This window comes from Miniopterus schreibersii (assembly GCF_964146895.1).
Source record: "Miniopterus schreibersii genome assembly, chromosome: 19".
In the NCBI taxonomy this organism is placed as follows: Eukaryota; Metazoa; Chordata; class Mammalia; order Chiroptera; family Miniopteridae; genus Miniopterus; species Miniopterus schreibersii.
The window spans coordinates 25,604,112-25,624,170 of record NC_138119.1 but is presented as its reverse complement, the minus strand read 5'-3'; the positions used below and the strand labels follow the sequence as shown (position 1 = coordinate 25,624,170).

Genomic DNA, 20,059 nt, shown 5'->3' with positions numbered 1-20,059 from the left:
TTGAATTATTCTTATATTTCTGAATTAAAATTTTTTTTTAATGTTTATACTTGGTATGTTTCTTGCAAATGTTGACCTATTTATCATATATCAAAAAATTGTTAATATAGATCTCTAAAAGAAATAAAAAAAAAATCAAATTATATTTAGACTTGGATGGCAAGTCTGAATAGTTACAGTTTGTTTTTTTCCCCACAGACTTTTAAAAATAAATGGTCTCAAGGGTTGAGATTTAATAAAGTTAATAAACTTTCTGCTTCATCAAGGACATTCTTAAGTGAAACTGGCATTTAAAAAAATTTTAATACAAGTGAGTGGCAGTAAGGAATCACGATTACTAGTAAGTGTAGTTTGGTGCCATTGTCTTGACTCCTGCTAAGAGGACAGCAGTTTCATTGCCATTGGTTTTAGATTATCAGTGCAAATGTCAATGTGCTGAAAAATGCAACCCCTGTCTTAGTATGAAAATGGCTTTGACCTTGTCGATCTCTTGTATGGTCCTTGGGGGACCCTCAGCAGTCTGTGGACCACATTTTGAAAACACACACACACACACACACACACACACACACACACACACACACAGATTTTTACACACACATATGTACATATACATGGGTGTTCGTGCAGCATTTTCAGTAGAAGAATACTGAAAATAAAATGAATTTTCACAGTATGTGATTGTATGGATGTGCCATAATTTAGCCCATTCATAGAATTCTTCAGCTATTTGAGATATACTATATGGAAATATGTCCTGGGTATATTTTTAAGATACAGAAAACAAAACGTTGCACAGTAATGTGTTTAGTGAGATCCTTTCTATGTTTAAATAGACATACATATTTGTGAGAAGATGCACCTACACACATTTGTATAACATGTAAAACCTTGGAGGGCATGGGAGGAGGGCTGTTTTTGCTTTTTATCTTAAACCTTCAGTACCGTAGAATTTAACTGTGCACACATATCTTCACATTTAATGTTGGAAGATATACAGCCTGGCTTTGAAAACAATTAGCTTGCCACTGGGTGAAAGGGAGTGGCTTCCAAATTGGTTCTTAGTTATTATTGTCGCTAATGGATTATCTTCAACTTTTCTCCTCATTCTTACATATTATAGAGTGAAAATTTTTTATTAATCTTAATAAGTAACCAATTTATCACTCTCAGATAATGTTACAGTCCATTTGTAATACTTGATAACTGCAGTGAACCCTGCAGGCAGCAGCTGTGGTTGTGTGGAAAGAACTGTGGGTTAATCATCTGTCTTTTTAGCTACTCTTACATTTTTAGTATGTAAGCCTCTGCAGCAAAAGACAATCCTGTTCTAACTTGCAGAACCATCAGATATATAGTTACTACCGTTCTAGTGTTGTAGTGAAAAGAACATATCTTTTGGAATCAGATTTAGGCTCAAGTCTTCTATCCACTATTTACTAGTGGTGTGATTGTATACAAATTAACATCTGAGTCTTTTTTCTTATTGGTAAGATAGGGATGATACCTTCCTGTTCTGAGGATTATATCTGTAGTGTGTGTTTAGACCAGTGTTTGACACATATTGGCTGTTGTTAGCCATTATATGTTGCTGAGTTTACCATTTCTCTAACATACATACTCTCTTATATCTCTTTCTTTAGTGTTGCACCGCTCCACTGTGAAGTTTTTGGTTAGCCTTTCAGACTTTTAGATGTCTCCTCTTCCAGGAAGCTTTCTATGTTTCCTTTAAACTGAGTTAATTGTTTCCCCTTCCAATGAGTTAGCATCTAACTCATTTTCTCCCCCAATTTTTTTTTAATTAAAAAAACAAAAAATTTTTTTGGCCAATTTTCTTAATTTGCAAAATTTTCAAATTTACAGCCCCCCCCCCCAAAGAATAGTATGCTGAACATTTATATACCTTTTGCCCAAGTTCACTGATTGTTAACAATTTGCCACATTTGTCTATAACACTCTATGTGTGTGTCTCATTTTTCTTCCTGAAGCATTTGAGGGTAAGTTACAGATATTGTGATAGTTCATCCCTGTTTCCCATATTTTGCCATGTCTACACTACCATATCACACTCAAGAAATTTAACATTAATAACAATATTATCAAATATGCAATCCATATTCAAATATACCCAGCTGTCCTAAAAATATCCTTTTTAGATTTTTTTTGCATCTAGGATCATGCCTCTAGATTTGTTTCATTAAGTTAGAGTATTCCTTGTGCATTTCTTTTCTTTCATTACATTGACATTGTAAAAGAGTATAAGACAGTTGTTTTTAGGTTTCACAATCTTGATCTGATTGTTTTGTCATGATGAGATTATTTTGTTGTTGTTATATTTCTCATCACACTCTGATTTCCTATGAGAAAGAGAAAAGCAGCTCCTGAGAGCTAAGAAAGGACCGGCCTGGCACTACTCATCCTCGGTGTTTCTTAGAGTTGACCTGGCATTCACACTAGGCTGTGTTGTCCTGCTGTTGAACCTAAGCAGTTTACAGAACACGAACATTAGACCACTATGTGACTTTCTGTGTGTCTTAGTTCTGAATTATTTCTTAGCCAGAATTCAAGTACCAAGGTTGCTGAAGCAAGATCCAGTCCGATTCCACTGATCTAACACCTGGTGCCGTTATTGCTGAGATAGACATTACCATGAAGTAGGCATTTTACCGTAAGCATGAGACACATTGGGCTTAGGTAGCACATATATTAAAATTAGAACGATACAGAGAAGATTAGAATGGCTCCTGCACAAGGATGACACGCAAATTTGTGAAGTGTTCCATATTTTTGTCAAATATATGGTGATGGAAGATTTGACTTTGGGTGGTGGTCACACAATGCAATATACAGATGATGTGTCAGAGAATTGTATACTTGAAACCTATATAATTTTATTAGCCAATGTCACCCCAATAAGTTAAAAAAATAAAAAGTAAAACCATTTCTTTCACTTACCAGGAAGTAGACATTTCACCATAAGCATGAGACTCATTGAGCCGAAGTATTTAGTGGTTCAGTTTCAAATTCTTGCCTTGGGTAATAGAACTAGGAATCTCTGTGCCTCAGCTTTCTGTTAACGTTTTGCAAAGCTACTGGAAATGTTTAAGCAGGTGATGATGTTACTTTTAATTTTGTATTTTCTTAAAAACTATATTGCCATCAAGATGATACATGGCAGGCGACAAATGCCAACTGGTAGTCTGGTCTGAGAGTAGGAAAAATGGTCTTATATGAAAATGTCTTATCAGCACTCAACTTTGTATATAGCATTAAACAATTCTATGAACACCACCTTTCCATCACCTTGTAAAACAGCTCACTGGTGCTGTGTGTTCTCTTTTTTTCTCACAAGCACGCTGTCATGGACACTGACAGTATCACACATGGAATTTGGCCTGAAAAAGTTTTTTTCTTCAAACTGAGGTTTTTGACCCTATTGATATACAGATGTTCTCATAATTCCCTCTCTTTAATTCCTTTGTAAGTCAAAAAGAGTGGGAAAGGGAAAATTATGTGAGTAATTACAGTATTAAATTACTATAGAAAACCATTCTAGTTCTTTATGATTCTCTTTTCAACTTTAGTTTCAAATCGCCAGCTTCTTAAATGGTAAGTTTCTTATACTGACAGGCCTTAGATGATGATGGCACCATTTATTTTTGAGTTGACATCTCTACCTCTTGTTTTGTCGGAAACATTATCTTCTTTTCTGGTGAGAGTGCTGCTGACTCCAGTTGTGGACTCTAGGTTTCACTTCAGAAGGTTGCATAGTAAGCACAGCAAACGGGCAGTGATAGGCCTGCTGCTCTCTGTTCGGTGCACATTGTCATAAGCCGGAGTTTGATCCCTCTTTATTGGTGTGGATTCTTATTTAATTGTAGGACGATTTGATGAAACTGTTATTGAAGAGAGGAGACAGTGTGCTGAAGACCTGCTACAGTTCTCTGCTAATATTCCCGCTCTTTATAACAGTAAACATCTTGAAGATTTTTTCAAGGTTTGGAGGTCTTTTTGAAATATTTTATATTTTATTAAACACCTGTGTTTTACAATGTGTAATAAAGCAAGATTCAAGTTTTTAAAAAAAATAGAAAATGTCATTTACTTTTGAATTTCATGATTCACTAAATATAAGTAGGAGTTAGTAGCTTAATAACTGTCTATGGCATATCTTTTATTTTTAGTGTAGCAATGTATAAGATTTTTGATTGATAGATTTAAAAAATTGATGAATAGGGCTTAGAGATGATCTGAATCACTCCATCATAATAGGAAATACATTAAAAAATTTTTTAAAAGTATCATAAAACTCCAGTAGTTATCTCCACTTTTTGAGGTTCCTTTTAGTGGTAGATTTCTTTCTGGGATAGAAACCACTATAAGTCTGTATTAAGTATTTTTTAATTATACTACTTTATTTAAAGATAGAGCAAAAATAGTTACATACAATTTTAGAGAGGTAGGCTAGTACAAATTATATTACCAGAGATCACTGAATATTTGTGTATTAAGTATCTGAGTTCTTTATAATAATAATTTTTAATAATAATTTTTAAATTTATTTTGAACTGAACCTGTGCAGGCTGTTGGTCGATATTAGTGTTTTTAATGACCACAATTTTCCTATTGCGCTTAGCCTTCTAGAACAAAGCTAAGTGATTATGTCATAATTATTTTTCCTTCTATAACTAAAAATCTTCTCATTTGTATAAATGTAATTTCTTACAACGTATAGCCAGTGAGGTATATGAGTAGTGGGATTCTTAATTTTCATGATGCTAGTGGATCTACAAAAGTAATTATTTATATATGTATGTATGCATGTTAATCTTCGCCTGAGGATGTTTTTTCCATTGATTTTTTTTTTTTTTTTGAGAGAGTTGGGGGGAGAGAGAGAGGGAGGGACAGAAACAGAGAGAGAAATATTGATGTAAGAGAGACACATTGATTGGTTGCCAGGGCCTGTGATCGACCTGAAACCCAGGGCAACCCAGGTACATGCCCTTGACCAAGAATCGAACCCTTGACCCTTTGGTGCGTGGGTGGATGCTCTATCACTGAGTCACACCGGCCAGGACAAGGAATTTATTTTTTATGACCTATTTTAATTTACTGAAGGAAATTGATCTTTTGAAAGACATTAATACAAACTTATGACTTATATAGTACATAATAGAAATAGAAATAGTAGTATAAAAGTTTGTAGTTACAGTAAGATTCCTGCTGATTGACTTTATTGCTTCATTTTTCATTACTCTCTAGACTAGGCCAAGATGATGAATTTGGCTTCTGCTTGTGACCTAATGCAGATCTTTGGGATCAAAGACCAAGTCAAAATTAAACAATATTTAGCTCTTTTCTGTTCTCAGTTACAGCTGTTTCTATGTGAAGTCTATGCTTATAGAAAAAGGCAACATTATTAAGCAAGAAGAATACTGCTTTATAGAAATTGTGAAAGGCAGTAAAGCTAACTCTCCACCTAGAGATAGTCCTTATATCTCATTGAACAGAACCTGGGCCACAGGACTATCCTTAGCTTCAGAGAAGTCTGGGCAGGTGACTTTTAGCTTTCTAGTTCTGATTGTGGATGAAGGTATAGAGTGAGGGGAGGTTTTTGGGTAGTCAGTCCACAAGGTGTTCAATAAGAGCATAGTTTTTTCTTTGTAGAAACATTCACGATAGGTACCACATGCAAATAACCATGTAGCCACTTGATTTTATTTTATTTTATTTTTAATATATCTTTATTGATTTCAGAGAGAGGAAAGGAGAGGCAGAGAGAGAGAGATAGAAACATCAATGATGAGAGAATCATTGATCGGCTGCAGCCCACAACCCGGGCATGTGCCCTGACCAGGAATCGAACCCTGATCGCCTGGATCCTAGGTCGATGCTCCACCACTGAGCCACACCCGGCTGGGCTTGATTTGATTTAAAAAAAAAAAAATACAGAAGAGTAGAAGGAATAGAATAATGAGCTTCCGATACTCATTACTCAGCTTCAAAAATTATCAGTCTGTAGCCAATTTTTTTCATCAGTGGATTGAGATTCATATTATTGGCATAAAATTATTCATAGTATTCCCATATAATGCTTTTAATTTCTGTAGGGGATGGTAGTAATGTCTGTCTTCCATTCATGATTTTGGTAATTTGTGTCTTGTCTGTTTTTTTCCTTGCTCACTGTAGCTAAAAATTTGTTATCTTTGTTGATATTTTCAAAGTATATCTTTCTCTATATTTCTCTTTCATTTCATTGATTTATACTCTAAACTTTATTTCGTTCCTTTTGCTTGCTTTGAATCTGCTTTGTTCTTTAATTCTTTAATCCCTTAACTGGAAGCTTAAGTTATTGATTTGAGATGGTGGTTCTTGTCTAATGTAAGCATTTACAGCTATAAATATCTCTGTTAGCACTGTTTGAGCCTCAAATCTCATAAATTTTTATGTTTGGTTTTAATTTTTATTCAGTTCAGTATATTTTCTGATTTCTTTTGTGATTTTTTTTGTTGACTTGTTGGTTATTTAGAAACATGTTTTTCATTGTTGTTTTGTTAATCCTCACCTGAGGATAATTTTCCCATTGCTTTTTCAGAGAGAGTGGAAGGGAGGGAAGGAGGGGGAGAGAAAGAGAGAAACATTGATGTGAGAGAGACACATTGATTGGTTGCCTCCTGCATGTAAGTTGGTATGCTTGATACTATTTCACTTTTCTCTCTGGTTCTCTTTGTCATTTGGTCTTTTTTTCTATGCTCTTCATATTGGATAGTTTCTGTTGATTTTCATGTTCATTGGTTGTTCTTTCTCAGATCTGCTGTTGAACTCCTCTAGTGAATTTAAAATTTTTGTTACAGTACCTTTCAACTCCAGGATTTTTATCTGGGTCTTTTTTTTTCCTTTTTGTCTAAATTGAGATTAATTGACATAATATAACATTCACCATTTTAAAGTGTACTGTTCAGTGATTTTTAGTATAGTTATAAGGTTATGCAACCATTATCACTACCTGATTCCAGAATATTTTATTATCACATAAAGAAACCTCGTACCCATTAGTACTCACTTCTTCCCTCCATGCTCCACCCCAAGTAACCACTGATCCACTTTCCATCTTGATGGATTTGCTTATTCTGGACATTTCATATGAGTGTAATCATACAACATGTGGCCTTTTGCATCTGGCTTTTTTCACAGAGCTTAATGTTTTCAAGTTTCATCCATGTAGCATGTATCAGTACTTTATTTCTTTCTATGGCTGAATAGTATTCCATTAAGTGGATATGGCCATACCACATTTTGTTTATCCATTCATTAGTTGATGGACATTTGGATTTTCTCCACTTTTGGCTCTATGATAATGCTTCATTGTTTTTTCTTTTACATAATTTCTATTTATATATGCTATTTCATGAGTCATAGGCATTATTCTCTTCTTTAATTCTTTATTCATGATTTCCTTCAGTTACTTGAACATATTTATAAATAGCTGCTTTGAACTTTTTGCCTTCTAAATCTGACATCTTTGCCCTTTCAGAGTTAGTTTGCATTAACTGCTCCCCCCCCATATGAATTACACATTTTTGCTGTTTCTTTGTATGCCTTATAATTTTTTTGTTGAAAGCTGGAAATTTTGAGTTCTGATTATTTTCCCCTGAAGGTTGTTGTCATTGTTTTGTTAGTATGTTTATTAACATGTCTGTACTAAATCTGTGGGGTTTGTTTACTGTGTAGTGTGTGACTGCTGATACTTATGCTCAGTTTTTAATTTTTGTTATATTTTTGAACCTGATTTAGTAGGGATTAGCCCTATATCATCATAATTTAGTGGACAGCCAGTGTTTGGTCTTTCTTGTACTTAAACACTTTGTTTCATTATATGCTTCTCTCTTAGGCTGATGATTCTTTGTGTATTTTCTTTTTTTTTATTTTAAATTTTATTTTTGTTTAAAATGTTACAGATGTCCCTTTTTCTCCCCAATGACCCATTCCACCCCTTCCCCTCCTCCTCCCCAGTCCCTCTCTGCACCATTGTCCGTGTCCTTGGGTTGTGCATATACGCATATAAATTCTTTGGTTACTCTCTCCCCCTCCACCCACCGGCCCTCTTTGTGTATTTTCAAAGTTCAAGCAGTTTTTAAGTTTGCCCTGGGTTTTACTTTCCTTTGGGATGTCTTATCAAATTTCCTCTGTATGTATGCACCATCTTTCATGGTTTGCCAGGGATTTGTAGATAGCTTAATTACTCTTTGGTCTCTCCTACATGGATGGGTAGAGAACTTATTAAGAACCCCTATGGCTGTGTTACTTTCTGGATCTTCCTGGTAAATGTCTGACTAATGTTCTGGTCTTTTGCTTGCTGCAACTTATGCCTCCTGAGCCACTCGCTGTTCCTTGCCATTTGTTTGGCACTGAGATTGCTTCTATTACTGGTGATGCTGTTTGGGGTAGATATTTTTTTCTGTGCTTCAATCAAAATCATGCCAGCCTCCTCTACAAGTGAATCTGCTGGTTTTCAAGGCTTGCCTTTCTCTTGCATAATTACCATGGCAACCCAGCTGGGATGGAAGATGGGAGCAACCCCAGGCAAGAGTGCCCAGGCTCCCACAGTTCTTACCTGCGGTTTTGCGGTTTTTCATGAGTAACCACTTCTTCATTTGCTTTTATGTTTTTGGTCAAGTTCCAGAGCTCTCAAATGGTTGTTTAGACAGTTTTCTCTGGTTATATTATTGTCTTCTGGGGAGAGCGTTTGTTGAATTGCTTATTCTGCCACATCTGAACTCCTCCTTTAGACTGACTTTCATGAACAAAAACTTTGAGAAGCTCTGTAATAAGATTTTCTTTTTACTTCATAATCAGAAACATTAAAAAGTTAATGTTTGAACTAAAGATTTAAAATAGGATTGTGGCATAGTTTTCTACTACTTCCCTTTAGTGCCTATAGAACAGTTTTTATTATTTTTATTTATTTTTATCCTCACCTGAGGATATGTTTATTGATCTTAGAAAGAGAGGAAAGGAGGGAGGGAGGGAGAGAGAGATGGGGAGAGAGAAGAAGAGTGAGAGGGAGAGAGAGAGAAAAAATATGAGAGAGAAACATTGATCAGTTGCCTCCTGTACATGTCCCGACTGGGGATCGAACCTGCAACCTAGGTATGTGCCCTCACCTGGAATTGAACCCACAACCTTTTGGTGAATGGGATGATGCTCCAACCAACTGAGCAGCCCGGCCAGGGCTGGCAGGTAGACTTTGGATTAGGTAAAGATAGTTGTTGAATTCTTTGTCTTGGCCTGACAGGAAGTAGGGGTTTTGTATTCCCCTTGGGTTTTGCTACCCTGGAAGTAGTGTTTTGGGGCATAGGACTGCTGGTGGAAGGTAGAAGGAAAGATGTTAAAGAGCAGAAGAGCTATTATTTTAATGCTATAATCATGTAAAGATTATAAGCCCATATATTCATGATTGGAGCAGTACATAAAGCCACAGCATAGAATCATACCACTATCACTTGCCTGGTAATAGCATTCTCTGGTTACATGTAAGTAGGAGAAAATAGTCTTTTGAGTCTTAAATTTGCAAACTTAAATATAGAATTAAAATGATGGTCACATTGAGAAATCAATTTTATATTATTAAAATTTTCTTTAATAAAAATATTTTTATTTAGTTTTACTTGTATTTAAGTGGTTTTCAAATTTAAGTCACTTCTGGAATATCCTGAGGTCCTGTGTGATATATTGTAGTTTTTAATTTGACAAAATTAAATGACTTCCTAATGGAGTTGATCATTTATCACTAATTGGAATGACGAGTCACTAAGGATGCTGAACAATATTCTTTAGCTGGAGGGTGTTTTCTTTTTCTGCATTTTTAAATGAGTACTTTTGAGAGATTTTTGAAAATATGCTTTTATAAAAAGCCACATATTATTATAAACATAATATTTCTGTTGAATTTTTAAATAACAGACTATTTTTTAGAGCAATTTATGTTTATAGACAAATTGTAAAGAAAGTATGGAGTCTTCCCATATATCCCCCTTCTCCCTCACAGAGTTTCTCTATGGTTAACATACTGCATTGGTGTGTTATATTTGTTAAAATTGATGAACCAATATTGATATTTCTATTGATTTTTAAAAAGCAATTGTAATCTAGTTTAATAGATAAGTAGTTTTTGTGATCCTTATATATACCCAGTTGAGATTTCTATAGTTCATTTTTACTGATTTTTTTAAAATGCTGTTATTGATAATGAAACACTATTACCCTGATCTTTTTAGGGTGGAATAATTCATGATGGTTCTGAATTGATTGGCCCTGTTGAAGTTTTTTCGGATTCCCTCACTGAAAGCTTTCCTGAGTGTAGTACGGAAGGTAAGAGATTTTATATTTTTTTCATTTCAGTGGTTTTGATTGCAGAAGATGATAAATCATATTTACATTGCAAAAAGTAAGTGGACATAGGAATTTAAGAATATTTGGTATTGGGTGCATGGTACTGGGTTGATGATACCTTGCATTTAGTTGACAGCCTTTTTTTTCTTAGTGATATATAAGATAATGATTCTTTCTACAGTTAATGGCATCTTAGATTTGATGAAATGTGGTATAGTGAGTGTTCAGAGTTTGTCTTCTCTACAATACGAATGCCTTGCTTAAGTTTATTTAGTAGCATCTGATTTTTAGACAATTAATTTCAAGACTGGCATTAAAAGTTTAGTCATGTACCCAGGAAAAAAAAATCTAAGGCAGTTTTAGTGTTTTTGATATGTTTTATAATAACATGAGTGTAAGCCAAAGTAATTTTTGTACTTTAAATCACTTTAATTCAAAAATGCTGAATCTCTTGTTTTATTCCTTTATAAAGCCATCCTTCAATTTTATGAAGATTTAAAATACATACATTTTTGGATTTTTAGATTTCTTTAGCTAGTTTTCTTTCAGGGAAGATTTTGAAATTTAAAAAAGATTTGGGGACAGGGATGGGGAGAATCTTTAAAAATAGGTAATTAGATTTGTTTGATTTCACTTAGGTCTGGTTTATATAAAGGTAAAATCATAGACTAGATAATATTTTTTAATCTCTTTCATAAGTAAGAGTTTATAGTAGAGGAGGGTGCTTTATGAAATTAACTTGGGAAGTAGCCATTTCATTGCAGTGATGCTTTTGTGGGGGATATGTACTGATGTCATATATTGACAGACATTGAGATAGACCTATTGCAATAGAGTCCCATCTTGATTTGGAGGAGCAACAAGTTCCCATCCATTGTATGGGATGATGCACTTAAAGACATTTTTCTTTTGGTTCTACTGTATTGAGAAGTAATTAAATTTTCTTGTTTTTCATGGTGACTCCTGTTGACTTAAAAGCAAAGTGTTCTGTGTAATGTGTGGGGACCTCAGGCCCAGGGCCTCCATTGAGACCTCAATATCTTTGACTCCATCGTGAATCGGCTAAGGTCATAGAAAAGCATTGTTGATAATAATTTTACTTTATAATTCATCATGTTTTTGGGGAAAATATATCTATTCTCCATGACCTGTTTTCATCTGAGATCCTTGTTGGGCTTTGAAAAATCTAGTCCCTGCTTCAGTTCCAAATGTGATTCTCTTTCTAGAACTAGTTTCCTTGGAAGGTAACTTCTCTGGGATAACCTTTTCTGGCTGTTGCCTTAGAGATGAGATACCTTCCTCCTGAGAAAGGAGGAGAGTGTGTTTTCTGCCTGTAAAATGTGCTGACCTGATGATGTCTAGTAGAGGACAAGTAGGACAGTTAGAAATATTTGTAGGAGAGTATTTAATGAGGAGTACAGCTCTTAGAAATGACAGAAAAGCTTTTCTCTCTGTTTTTTTTTTTTTTTAAAATATATCTTTATTGATTTAGAGAGAGAGGAAAGGAGAAGAAGAGAGACAAGAAACATCAATGATGAGAGAGTCATTGATAGAGCCCACAACTGGGCATGTGCCCTGACCGGGAATCGAACCCCAATCGCCTGGATCCTAGGTCGGCGCTCAACTGCTGAGCCATGCCCGGCTGGGCTCTCTTTGTTTTTTGATACAGGAATCAAAGGTTGTTTGATCTGGAAATGGTTATGTTCTTTTGACAGTCATAATAAGCCTTTGTTGCTAGGTGGGAGTCAGCCATGGTGAGAGAAGGGTGTTTCAGGAGCCTGTTTTAGTGTAAAGTAATCAGGGATGGGAGCAATGCAGAGGTCTTGTGTCCCTTGCTTTAGTCTAGGAGGGAAAGGGAGGAGCATTATTATTAGGAATGACTTTTCTTGAGATGCTATTCTAAAAGATGCAAAGCTTTTCTGGGTAAAAAAGGTGGCTGTATTCATGTTAAAAGAGATATAACTTAAAGCTGAGGTGAGTTAGTAATTTATTGTCTAGTCTGGGAGACTTCTCACAATTAAGAGGATGCTATTAATAAGTACAATAAGTCAACAGGCATAAACCAGGGCTGCTGGACAAACTGGGCATTGTGGGCCACCCTATCTAAAGCAGTTGTTTAAGAGTTTAACCGCGAAGTTTCAAAAAAATGGCTTTTCTTTGGAAGGATTTCTCTTTCAGGAATTTACTTTTATGAGAGAAAAAGTAAATTAGGGGTAACATTTGTGTTAACAACTCAGGAAAAGACTTATGATACCTAAAAGTAATAGTGACATTATATCCTTTCAAGGCTTAGTTTAGTTTTCCAACTGTAGTACCATTAAAAAATACACTGTAATCCATTAAGAATGAAAAACATGGACCTGGAAATGCTGTTCATACTTATGTTTTTACCCCCTTTCTTTAAAAGCCTCTATCCTGGCTAATTAATCCTGCTCAAAGACACCTTGTTGACAAATACAAATCAGAGTGTCAGACAGCTTGCAAATTCATTGCTATTTGAGAGGGGAAATGACTTTTAAAAAAAGTGTTTTTATTCTTATTGATTTTTTTCTTTAGAGAGAGAGGAAGGAGAGAGAAAGAGATTTGTTGTTCTGTTATTTATGCATTCATTGGTTGATTCTTTTATATACCCTGGCTGGGATCAAACCCTCAACCTTGGTATATCAGGACAACGCTATAACCAACTGGGCTGCCTGGCCAGGGCAAGAGGGGAAATGACTTTTAAATATCATGAAATTGTCAGGCACACTGGGCAACTGTAAGATTTACTTTCCTACCAAAGGTCTGCAAACCCTAGAGACAAACAGAGAGGGAAGAGCAGGAAAGCGGGCAGCCGGCCAAGCCCCACAGGTCTGCAGTGAAATGGAGGGTTGTAGAGGGATTGTGGTTGGCAAGTGCTTGTGGGTTGGATTTAGAGCCAAAATGTGAGGAGGTGATTCACTCCATAACAACTCCTCTGAGTGCAGTATTTTAAATGGTGTTTTGAAGGTAGAGTCATTTTTTATACTTATGATTTAGTTTGCTGGTGGAATGAGCCAGAAGGGCAAATCTTAATATATAGTCTGCTGTTTCAAGGTCCTTCAGGTGGAGTTAGAATGACATGGCAAGTCTATCACCTCTCAGAGAACAGATGTGGAGGCTAAGTGATCATTATTTTTATTAGTACCATAAAAATGCAATCAACAAGTTTTAAGTTACCTTGAAAGAAAGTTTTCTGAGGAAAACATAAAGTGCTGGATTAGCGGCTTAAAAAAATTGTCATTATTGTATAGTACCGTGGGATAGAGGAAACCCCTTTAAGGTTTCATAAAACCAATAATTTGGTAATTAACTGGTAAATATATTTGATCTAATATGAAATTGAAAATTATAAAGTTCTTCAGTAGGTTTTTAGATAAAAAGTTAATACTGTTTTATGTTTTAAAAATGAAATGCTGGTTACTCTTGATCTTTGTTCAGGGAAATTAAACTATATATTTTCTCAAAGATGAAAGGTTTAATTGATTGTTAACATCTTATTTCCTTTTTAAACTTCCATCATTTGTTGCATTAAACTTAGCTATAGAGTTACTGACATTTGTGGAAACCTGGCCAAAATGATGCATGGGAATTGAGCTCCTTGACATGTTTCTCTCATCTGTTGGCCTGTTGGAAGGATGTAGGTTGCTTTACTGCCATCCTGGCCTTGATATTGGCGCCTTTGATGTTGGTATAGTCTCATCTGGTAACCTGTGTCATTTCCTCTTCCTCATACATTACTTTACTTCCTTTGCAGTTTTGGGAGGGACATTTTCCAGGTGTATGCAGTAAATAAGAGAAAATAATTAGTTAATCATAACCACAAATACAAATTGAGAGATCAACATCTAATATGTAGCAGATCTTAAGAGTGACTATTCTTAAATGTCTCCTGGAGTAGTTAAATCTACCTCTTTTTTTTTTTTTTTTTTTTGCCTGTAAATTTTAGATTAGGAGCTCATAAGTGCTTATTCTAACAATTGTAGACTCAGAAGTGATTTATTATGCTGTCTTGAGTTAGCCATTTTAGAGTAAATGAGATGTACATTTTGAAGAGAATGGCATCTATTGCTGGTCTCTGTAAGGGAACTCGTACAATAACTCTCAGCCCAAGATTTGTGTGTTTATTTCATGGTAGGGTAATACTTTTTTGCATTATGTAGATAAACATGAAGATTGTAATTAATATGTGTTAAATAGAATAATGCTGATTATATTTAAGAAATTAAATGTAATCAACATTATATTATTTTAGGGGGACTAATTGGAAAGGGATATAGTTATATAAGTTAGAAAAAATTCTTCTGTTTTAAAATAACTATTATATTTTCTTTTACTTTTTATTATTTGTATTATTTTCATTTAGTTGATTTAAAGTTGATGCTTTGAGACAAGATCATTTAAAAAAGTATTATTCTTCAGTTTATTGGCTATTTAATAACCTAAATATATTTTAAGGCAAATTTAAAATTTATACACTACATGTAGTGTAAGATGACAAGTATAGAAAGTCTAATTAAAAGTAATTTAAATTTAAGAGGAATTTATAGCAAATGTCCACTAGGTGGCACCATGAGAACTCCAAATCTTGTTACTGGGATTAGTCTGGGCTCTCTATTATATTAGAATAAGCTTCTTCAGTTTGAATTTCCTTTTTCTCTTAAATTTTATTCAGTGTTTTTTATTAGTTGAATTGTCTTTGGTAGGGGACCTTAAAATAGGAAAAAAAGAATAGGTCATTATTCTCAAGATAAACACAAATGAGAGTGGGTCATTGTATGTGTGTATGTAAAACAAATGATATAAATTATAAATATTGACTCTTAAAACCCTGGGGCTGTTGAGGATAATGTTGAACTAGAACTTTGGGGATTGGGTGAGGCAAATAAAGTTATATGTTGGAATGGGTTTTAGAGTTAGATCTCTTAGTTTACAATTAAAATTGGAATTTCAGAGAAGGTAAGCCATGTGCCTATGGCAGTCAGGGCACTCCAGGTATTGAATAGCAGTCACAGGACTATATTTTGTGAACTGAAGAGGTTTAATTTTATGGAGAGGAGGACAGTGAGAATGCGTATTTGGTACAGAAAGCTCAGTGTGAGCTGCTTGTGTGCTGGTAACAAATAGGTGTGATTTGCAGAGAAGATTATGGAAGGAGCAGCGTGAAAGTTCATTAGGTAGAAAGGGAAGCCAACTCATAGATCTTTGTTGTTCATGATAAGATAACAGTATTAGGGTTGTAATTGTGATGAATATGTTGTTTTCTGAGCTCATTCTGTTTTTCACCAAATATACAGCAGATATTCTGATGCTCTCTTCATAAAATTTCAAGGGTGAAGCATAGACATGTTCCAAGGACATTATAAAAATGTGAAACATCAAAGGAATGGTTATTTTAGTAGCAGTAGCGATTATTAAATGATGAGTTGGTAATCAAGTACAGGAATCTTTTTTTTTTTTAAGTACAGGAATCTTAACTAGCATCAGAATCTTAATTAGTTTTAGACTTAGGTATTCACTTAAAATCATATTTATAAGGGCTTGTTGCTTAATGGAGACTGGTACGTATTTCTTCCAGCTCAGGGTGACCTTTGTTCCGCTGGCTAGGTATCTGGCTTTGTGTGTGCTCCTAGGAAAAGGAGAGATTCCCTTTCGTTGACTGGCAGTATATGAACCTCAGGGCTCGGTGAGAGCTATCAGCTGATAATAATGAGGCCATGTATTTTATATATAGTCGACCATGAGAGACCACCTGTTGTTCTAAAGAAAACTGACATCTTTTTGCAGATGGTCTTCAAATACAGATTTCTGATATTACAGTATAAAGATTTATTCTGTGGCAACTCAACCTTTTCCCCTGGTGCTTGTCCTTCAGAGATGGTGTCCTAGACAGATTGCACTATACTGCCCTACTCTGAGCAGTTCAAAGCACAGAAGGTGAGGGTAGGTAGGTAGACTAGGATGTTAAATAAACGCCTCATATCTGTAGCTGCTTTTTAACCAGTCACCTGGGGCCCTCTAATAGCCCTGAGACTTGAATGTCTGTGAGATGAATCTGGAGGCAGAACGCTTTCATAGAACCTTTGACTCCCCATCCCACCCCCTGCCCTCATCCCTTCCAGAAAAGGCTTCGGTTTTTGACGTGACGGCGTTGGGTGGAGGATGCGCCTTTTACTCTGATGATGGCCTAGAGGGCCCCTTTAAGCGTGGATTGCCTTCAGGTTGGTTTAACTTTTGACAAATAGTCTCTGTATTGTCAGTTGTTGCTCTGCCTTATCCACAGTTTTCTTCCTACTCACTTTAACTGAGAACTTCTTGTTTTGCTGCTCCCTGTATCTTACTTGTTAACTTTCTTCCTGGGTTATAGGAGCTAGTCTCCACTTCATGGGATATTTAGATTTGTATAAAATAGGTTGAATGACAGGACTCTGATTTCCAGGACTTGAGCAAGCTCTGTGTGAAGTAGGTACATCAAGGATATAAGAGGAATAAACTAGGTACTGAATATATGTACATATGTGCACACACACACGCACACATATATATATATGATTTATTGCTGTGGTAGTGAAAGGGAGTGCTCTCTTCGTGAGCTGTTTGGGGAATACTTCATTGAGAAGAAGGGAGTTTAGAAATTGCTTAAATATAGAAAAGTATCAGAGAATACTGGAAAAGGTGATTCACTGCAGTGTATGGTCGAAAAGATGTGAGAGGGTTAGGCTTTTTAGTTGTGGAAGGGTGCATCGTGGGAGGAGAATTAAAGTAAGAGGGTAGGCAGGTAAGGGTCAGGGTTAGTTTGCTTTAAACAGATCTGTCTTTATATCATTTCTGTCCTCTCTCTTAAGTTAGGAATTCCTGGGCACCGGCTGCTGAATAATTCATACAGGCCAGCATGTCATTAAACAATGGCTGTATAACATCCTAATTCTCAAATTCCCAAATTTAGTCCTCGCTGCATCTCCTTTGATATTCTTCATGTTCAGAGTCTCAAGGGCTTGCCATACACATTCAAGGAATCTGATTAGCATCACCTGTAATCCCACCAGACAGAGAAAATTACTTCTAGTGTTTAGTGTACCTGTGTTTGTGTTTTTAAATTAGAATTATAGTATGTATTTGCATACTGCTTTGCAGTTTGTCATTTTTGCATAATAGAACATGAATACTATGTAGCATTAAACATGCTTCTATAACATACTTTTTAATAGCTGTATAATATTTTGTCATTGGGATGAACCACCATCTCCTATTGTTAGAAATTTGTTACTGCAAAATTTTCACTAATTTTTGTGGTAGATAGTCATATATAGATTTTTTTCATACCTGATTGCTTTTATATAAATTGCTGAATTGCTTGGTCAAGGATACTCGCCTTTTCTTGCATCTGATATGCATTGCCAAACTGTCCTCCAACAAGGTTAAACCAGAAGCAGTCTTATTTGTTTCTCTTTGCTTCTCCCAATTAGGCTAAAGACATTCCTCTTCCTAACCTGCTAGTTTTTATTTGCTTGCTTACTTTGAAAGATTCTTCATTTAGAATTAGATAGAAATTAAAACAATTTGTATAGAATATTTATTTCTTACTTCATTTTGCTATCTGACTTTCTCCCTAGGTATTTTGATGGTCTTACTTTTCTGATCTAATTTCATTTAACCCCGGTTTCCTTTGCTAATAAAATAAGGTTGGAAAGGTAAGAGGAAATATGACTATGACAGTAGATTTTTGTGGTCAAAAGCCAAAAAACCGAGTGTACATAACTTTACTCTCTTGCCCTTTGGTGTTATTGTTCTAGTTAGAAAGAAAAATCAGGCAAAGCATAAGACAGTACCATGTGATAGATGGTGTGAAGGTTATAGTGACAAGACCCGGGAGAGCCAACAAAAGATCTCTGACAGCATTTCCTTTCTTGTGATTAGCTGTATGAACCAGAAAAAAATTTTGAAGTTGGTCTATTTGTTTATTACCTTCAGTGGACTAGGTTATATAATGACACCATTTAAGGAAATAAATTTTCATTGAAATACATAAAATATTTAAAAATTATTTTAAAAATCTCATAAAGTTTATGTATATTTTCCAGAACAGTAGATAATTTTGTAGATTGCTGGGAAAGATTTTGATTTTGAAGTACTATCTGTACAGTTGAAATGTCAGAGAAAAGAGATTTCCACTAGGTCCAATGAATTTCATCGCAGATTATGCATTTAATGAAATTTGTTGCTTTTACAGAATGAACTTAATTCTGTCTGTTTATATCTCTGTCTCTATCTCTATCATCTCTCTATCTCCCTGTCTCTCTTATCTCTATCATCTCTATTTCTATCTCTCATCTATTTATCTATATCTATTTTATTGAGTTATAACTGACATAACAGCATTAATTAGTTTCAGGTGTACAACATAATGATGGAATAAATATTTGTACACCCAGTTGGCCCTGAACAACACAGGTCTGAACTGCACAGGTCCACTATATGCAGATTTATTTTAATAAATGTACAGTTGGCCCTTCATATTCCCCAGGTTTTGTATCTGTGGGTCCAACCAACTGTGGATTGAAAACAGTGTTTTTGATCCACGGTTGGGAACTTGAGGATGCAGAGGGATGACTGTATGCATGTTCTGTGCCATTTTATATAAGGCACTTGAGCATCTGTGGACTTTGCTACCTGCAAGGGACCCTGGAACCAACCCCCTGTGGATACTGAGGGACTGTAGTTAACTTTTTGGGGAGTCAGAAGTTACATGTGTATTTTCAACTGCATGGAGATGGGAGCTGCTGTTGTTCAAGGGTCAACTGTATTGCGTAATGATCACCACAGTAAGCCTAGTTAATGTCTCTCACCATACATTGTTATAGATTTTTTTCTTGTGCTGAGAACTTTTAAGATCTACTCTTAGCAACTTTCAAATATGCAATGCAGTATTATGTATAGTCACCATGATGTACATTACATCCCCTTGACTTATTTATTTTATAACTGGAAGTTTGTACCTCAAAATTAGTTCTTTATGGACATTCTGAGGATTTGAAAGAAAAACCTTGAAAACAGAATATATTGACAGGTGCCAAAGTTGTATCTAAAACTGATTTGAAATTTGAGTTTAGCTGCCAGTAACATGTTTTTACCCTAACTTACTTTATTTGATGTGCAATAAACAACTTGAGTCTATAACAGGGGTTGATAAATTATAGCCTGTGGGCCAAATCTGGCCTGCCACCTGTTTTTATATGACCTCAAAGCTAAGAATGGTTTTTATATTTTAAATAGTTGACAAACTTCAAAAGAATTTTATTTTATGGCATGTGAAAATTATATGGAATTCATATTTTAACATCCATAAATAAAGTTTTATTGGAACACAACCATGCTTATTTATTCATGTGTTGTCTGTGGCTGCTTTTGTGCTATAATAGCAGTGTTGATTAGTCGTGGAAGATGGCCCACAAAGCCTAAAATATTCACAGTTGGCTGTCAAAAAAGTTAGTTGATCCCTGATCATCTAGAATTATAGAGTCTAATCCACCTTTAATTTTGATTCACTGAGGAAATAATTTCCTTCTTAATGTATTTACTTTTCTGAGAAACTTGGCAATCAATGATGCGGATCTCATAGCTGTTTCCAAACCTGACTTTTACATAACCC

The 20,059-nt window shown here is 35.2% G+C and overlaps 1 protein-coding gene across 7 annotated transcripts in view; it reads left to right on the top strand.

The window, feature by feature from the left end:
* RPS6KC1 (ribosomal protein S6 kinase C1) overlaps positions 1 to 20,059 on the top strand; it is a 429,258-nt gene that overhangs the window by 18,343 nt on the left and 390,856 nt on the right. For 5 of the 7 annotated variants that reach the window (XM_081120807.1, XM_081120809.1, XM_081120808.1 and 2 more), the window contains 2 exons: positions 3,882 to 3,997; positions 10,278 to 10,371. In XM_081120807.1, the coding sequence (XP_080976933.1) occupies positions 3,882 to 3,997; positions 10,278 to 10,371 (210 nt within the window). The remainder of the gene's footprint in view (positions 1 to 3,881; positions 3,998 to 10,277; positions 10,372 to 20,059) is intronic. The other 2 variants (XM_081120812.1, XM_081120810.1) reach the window with 1 other exon arrangement.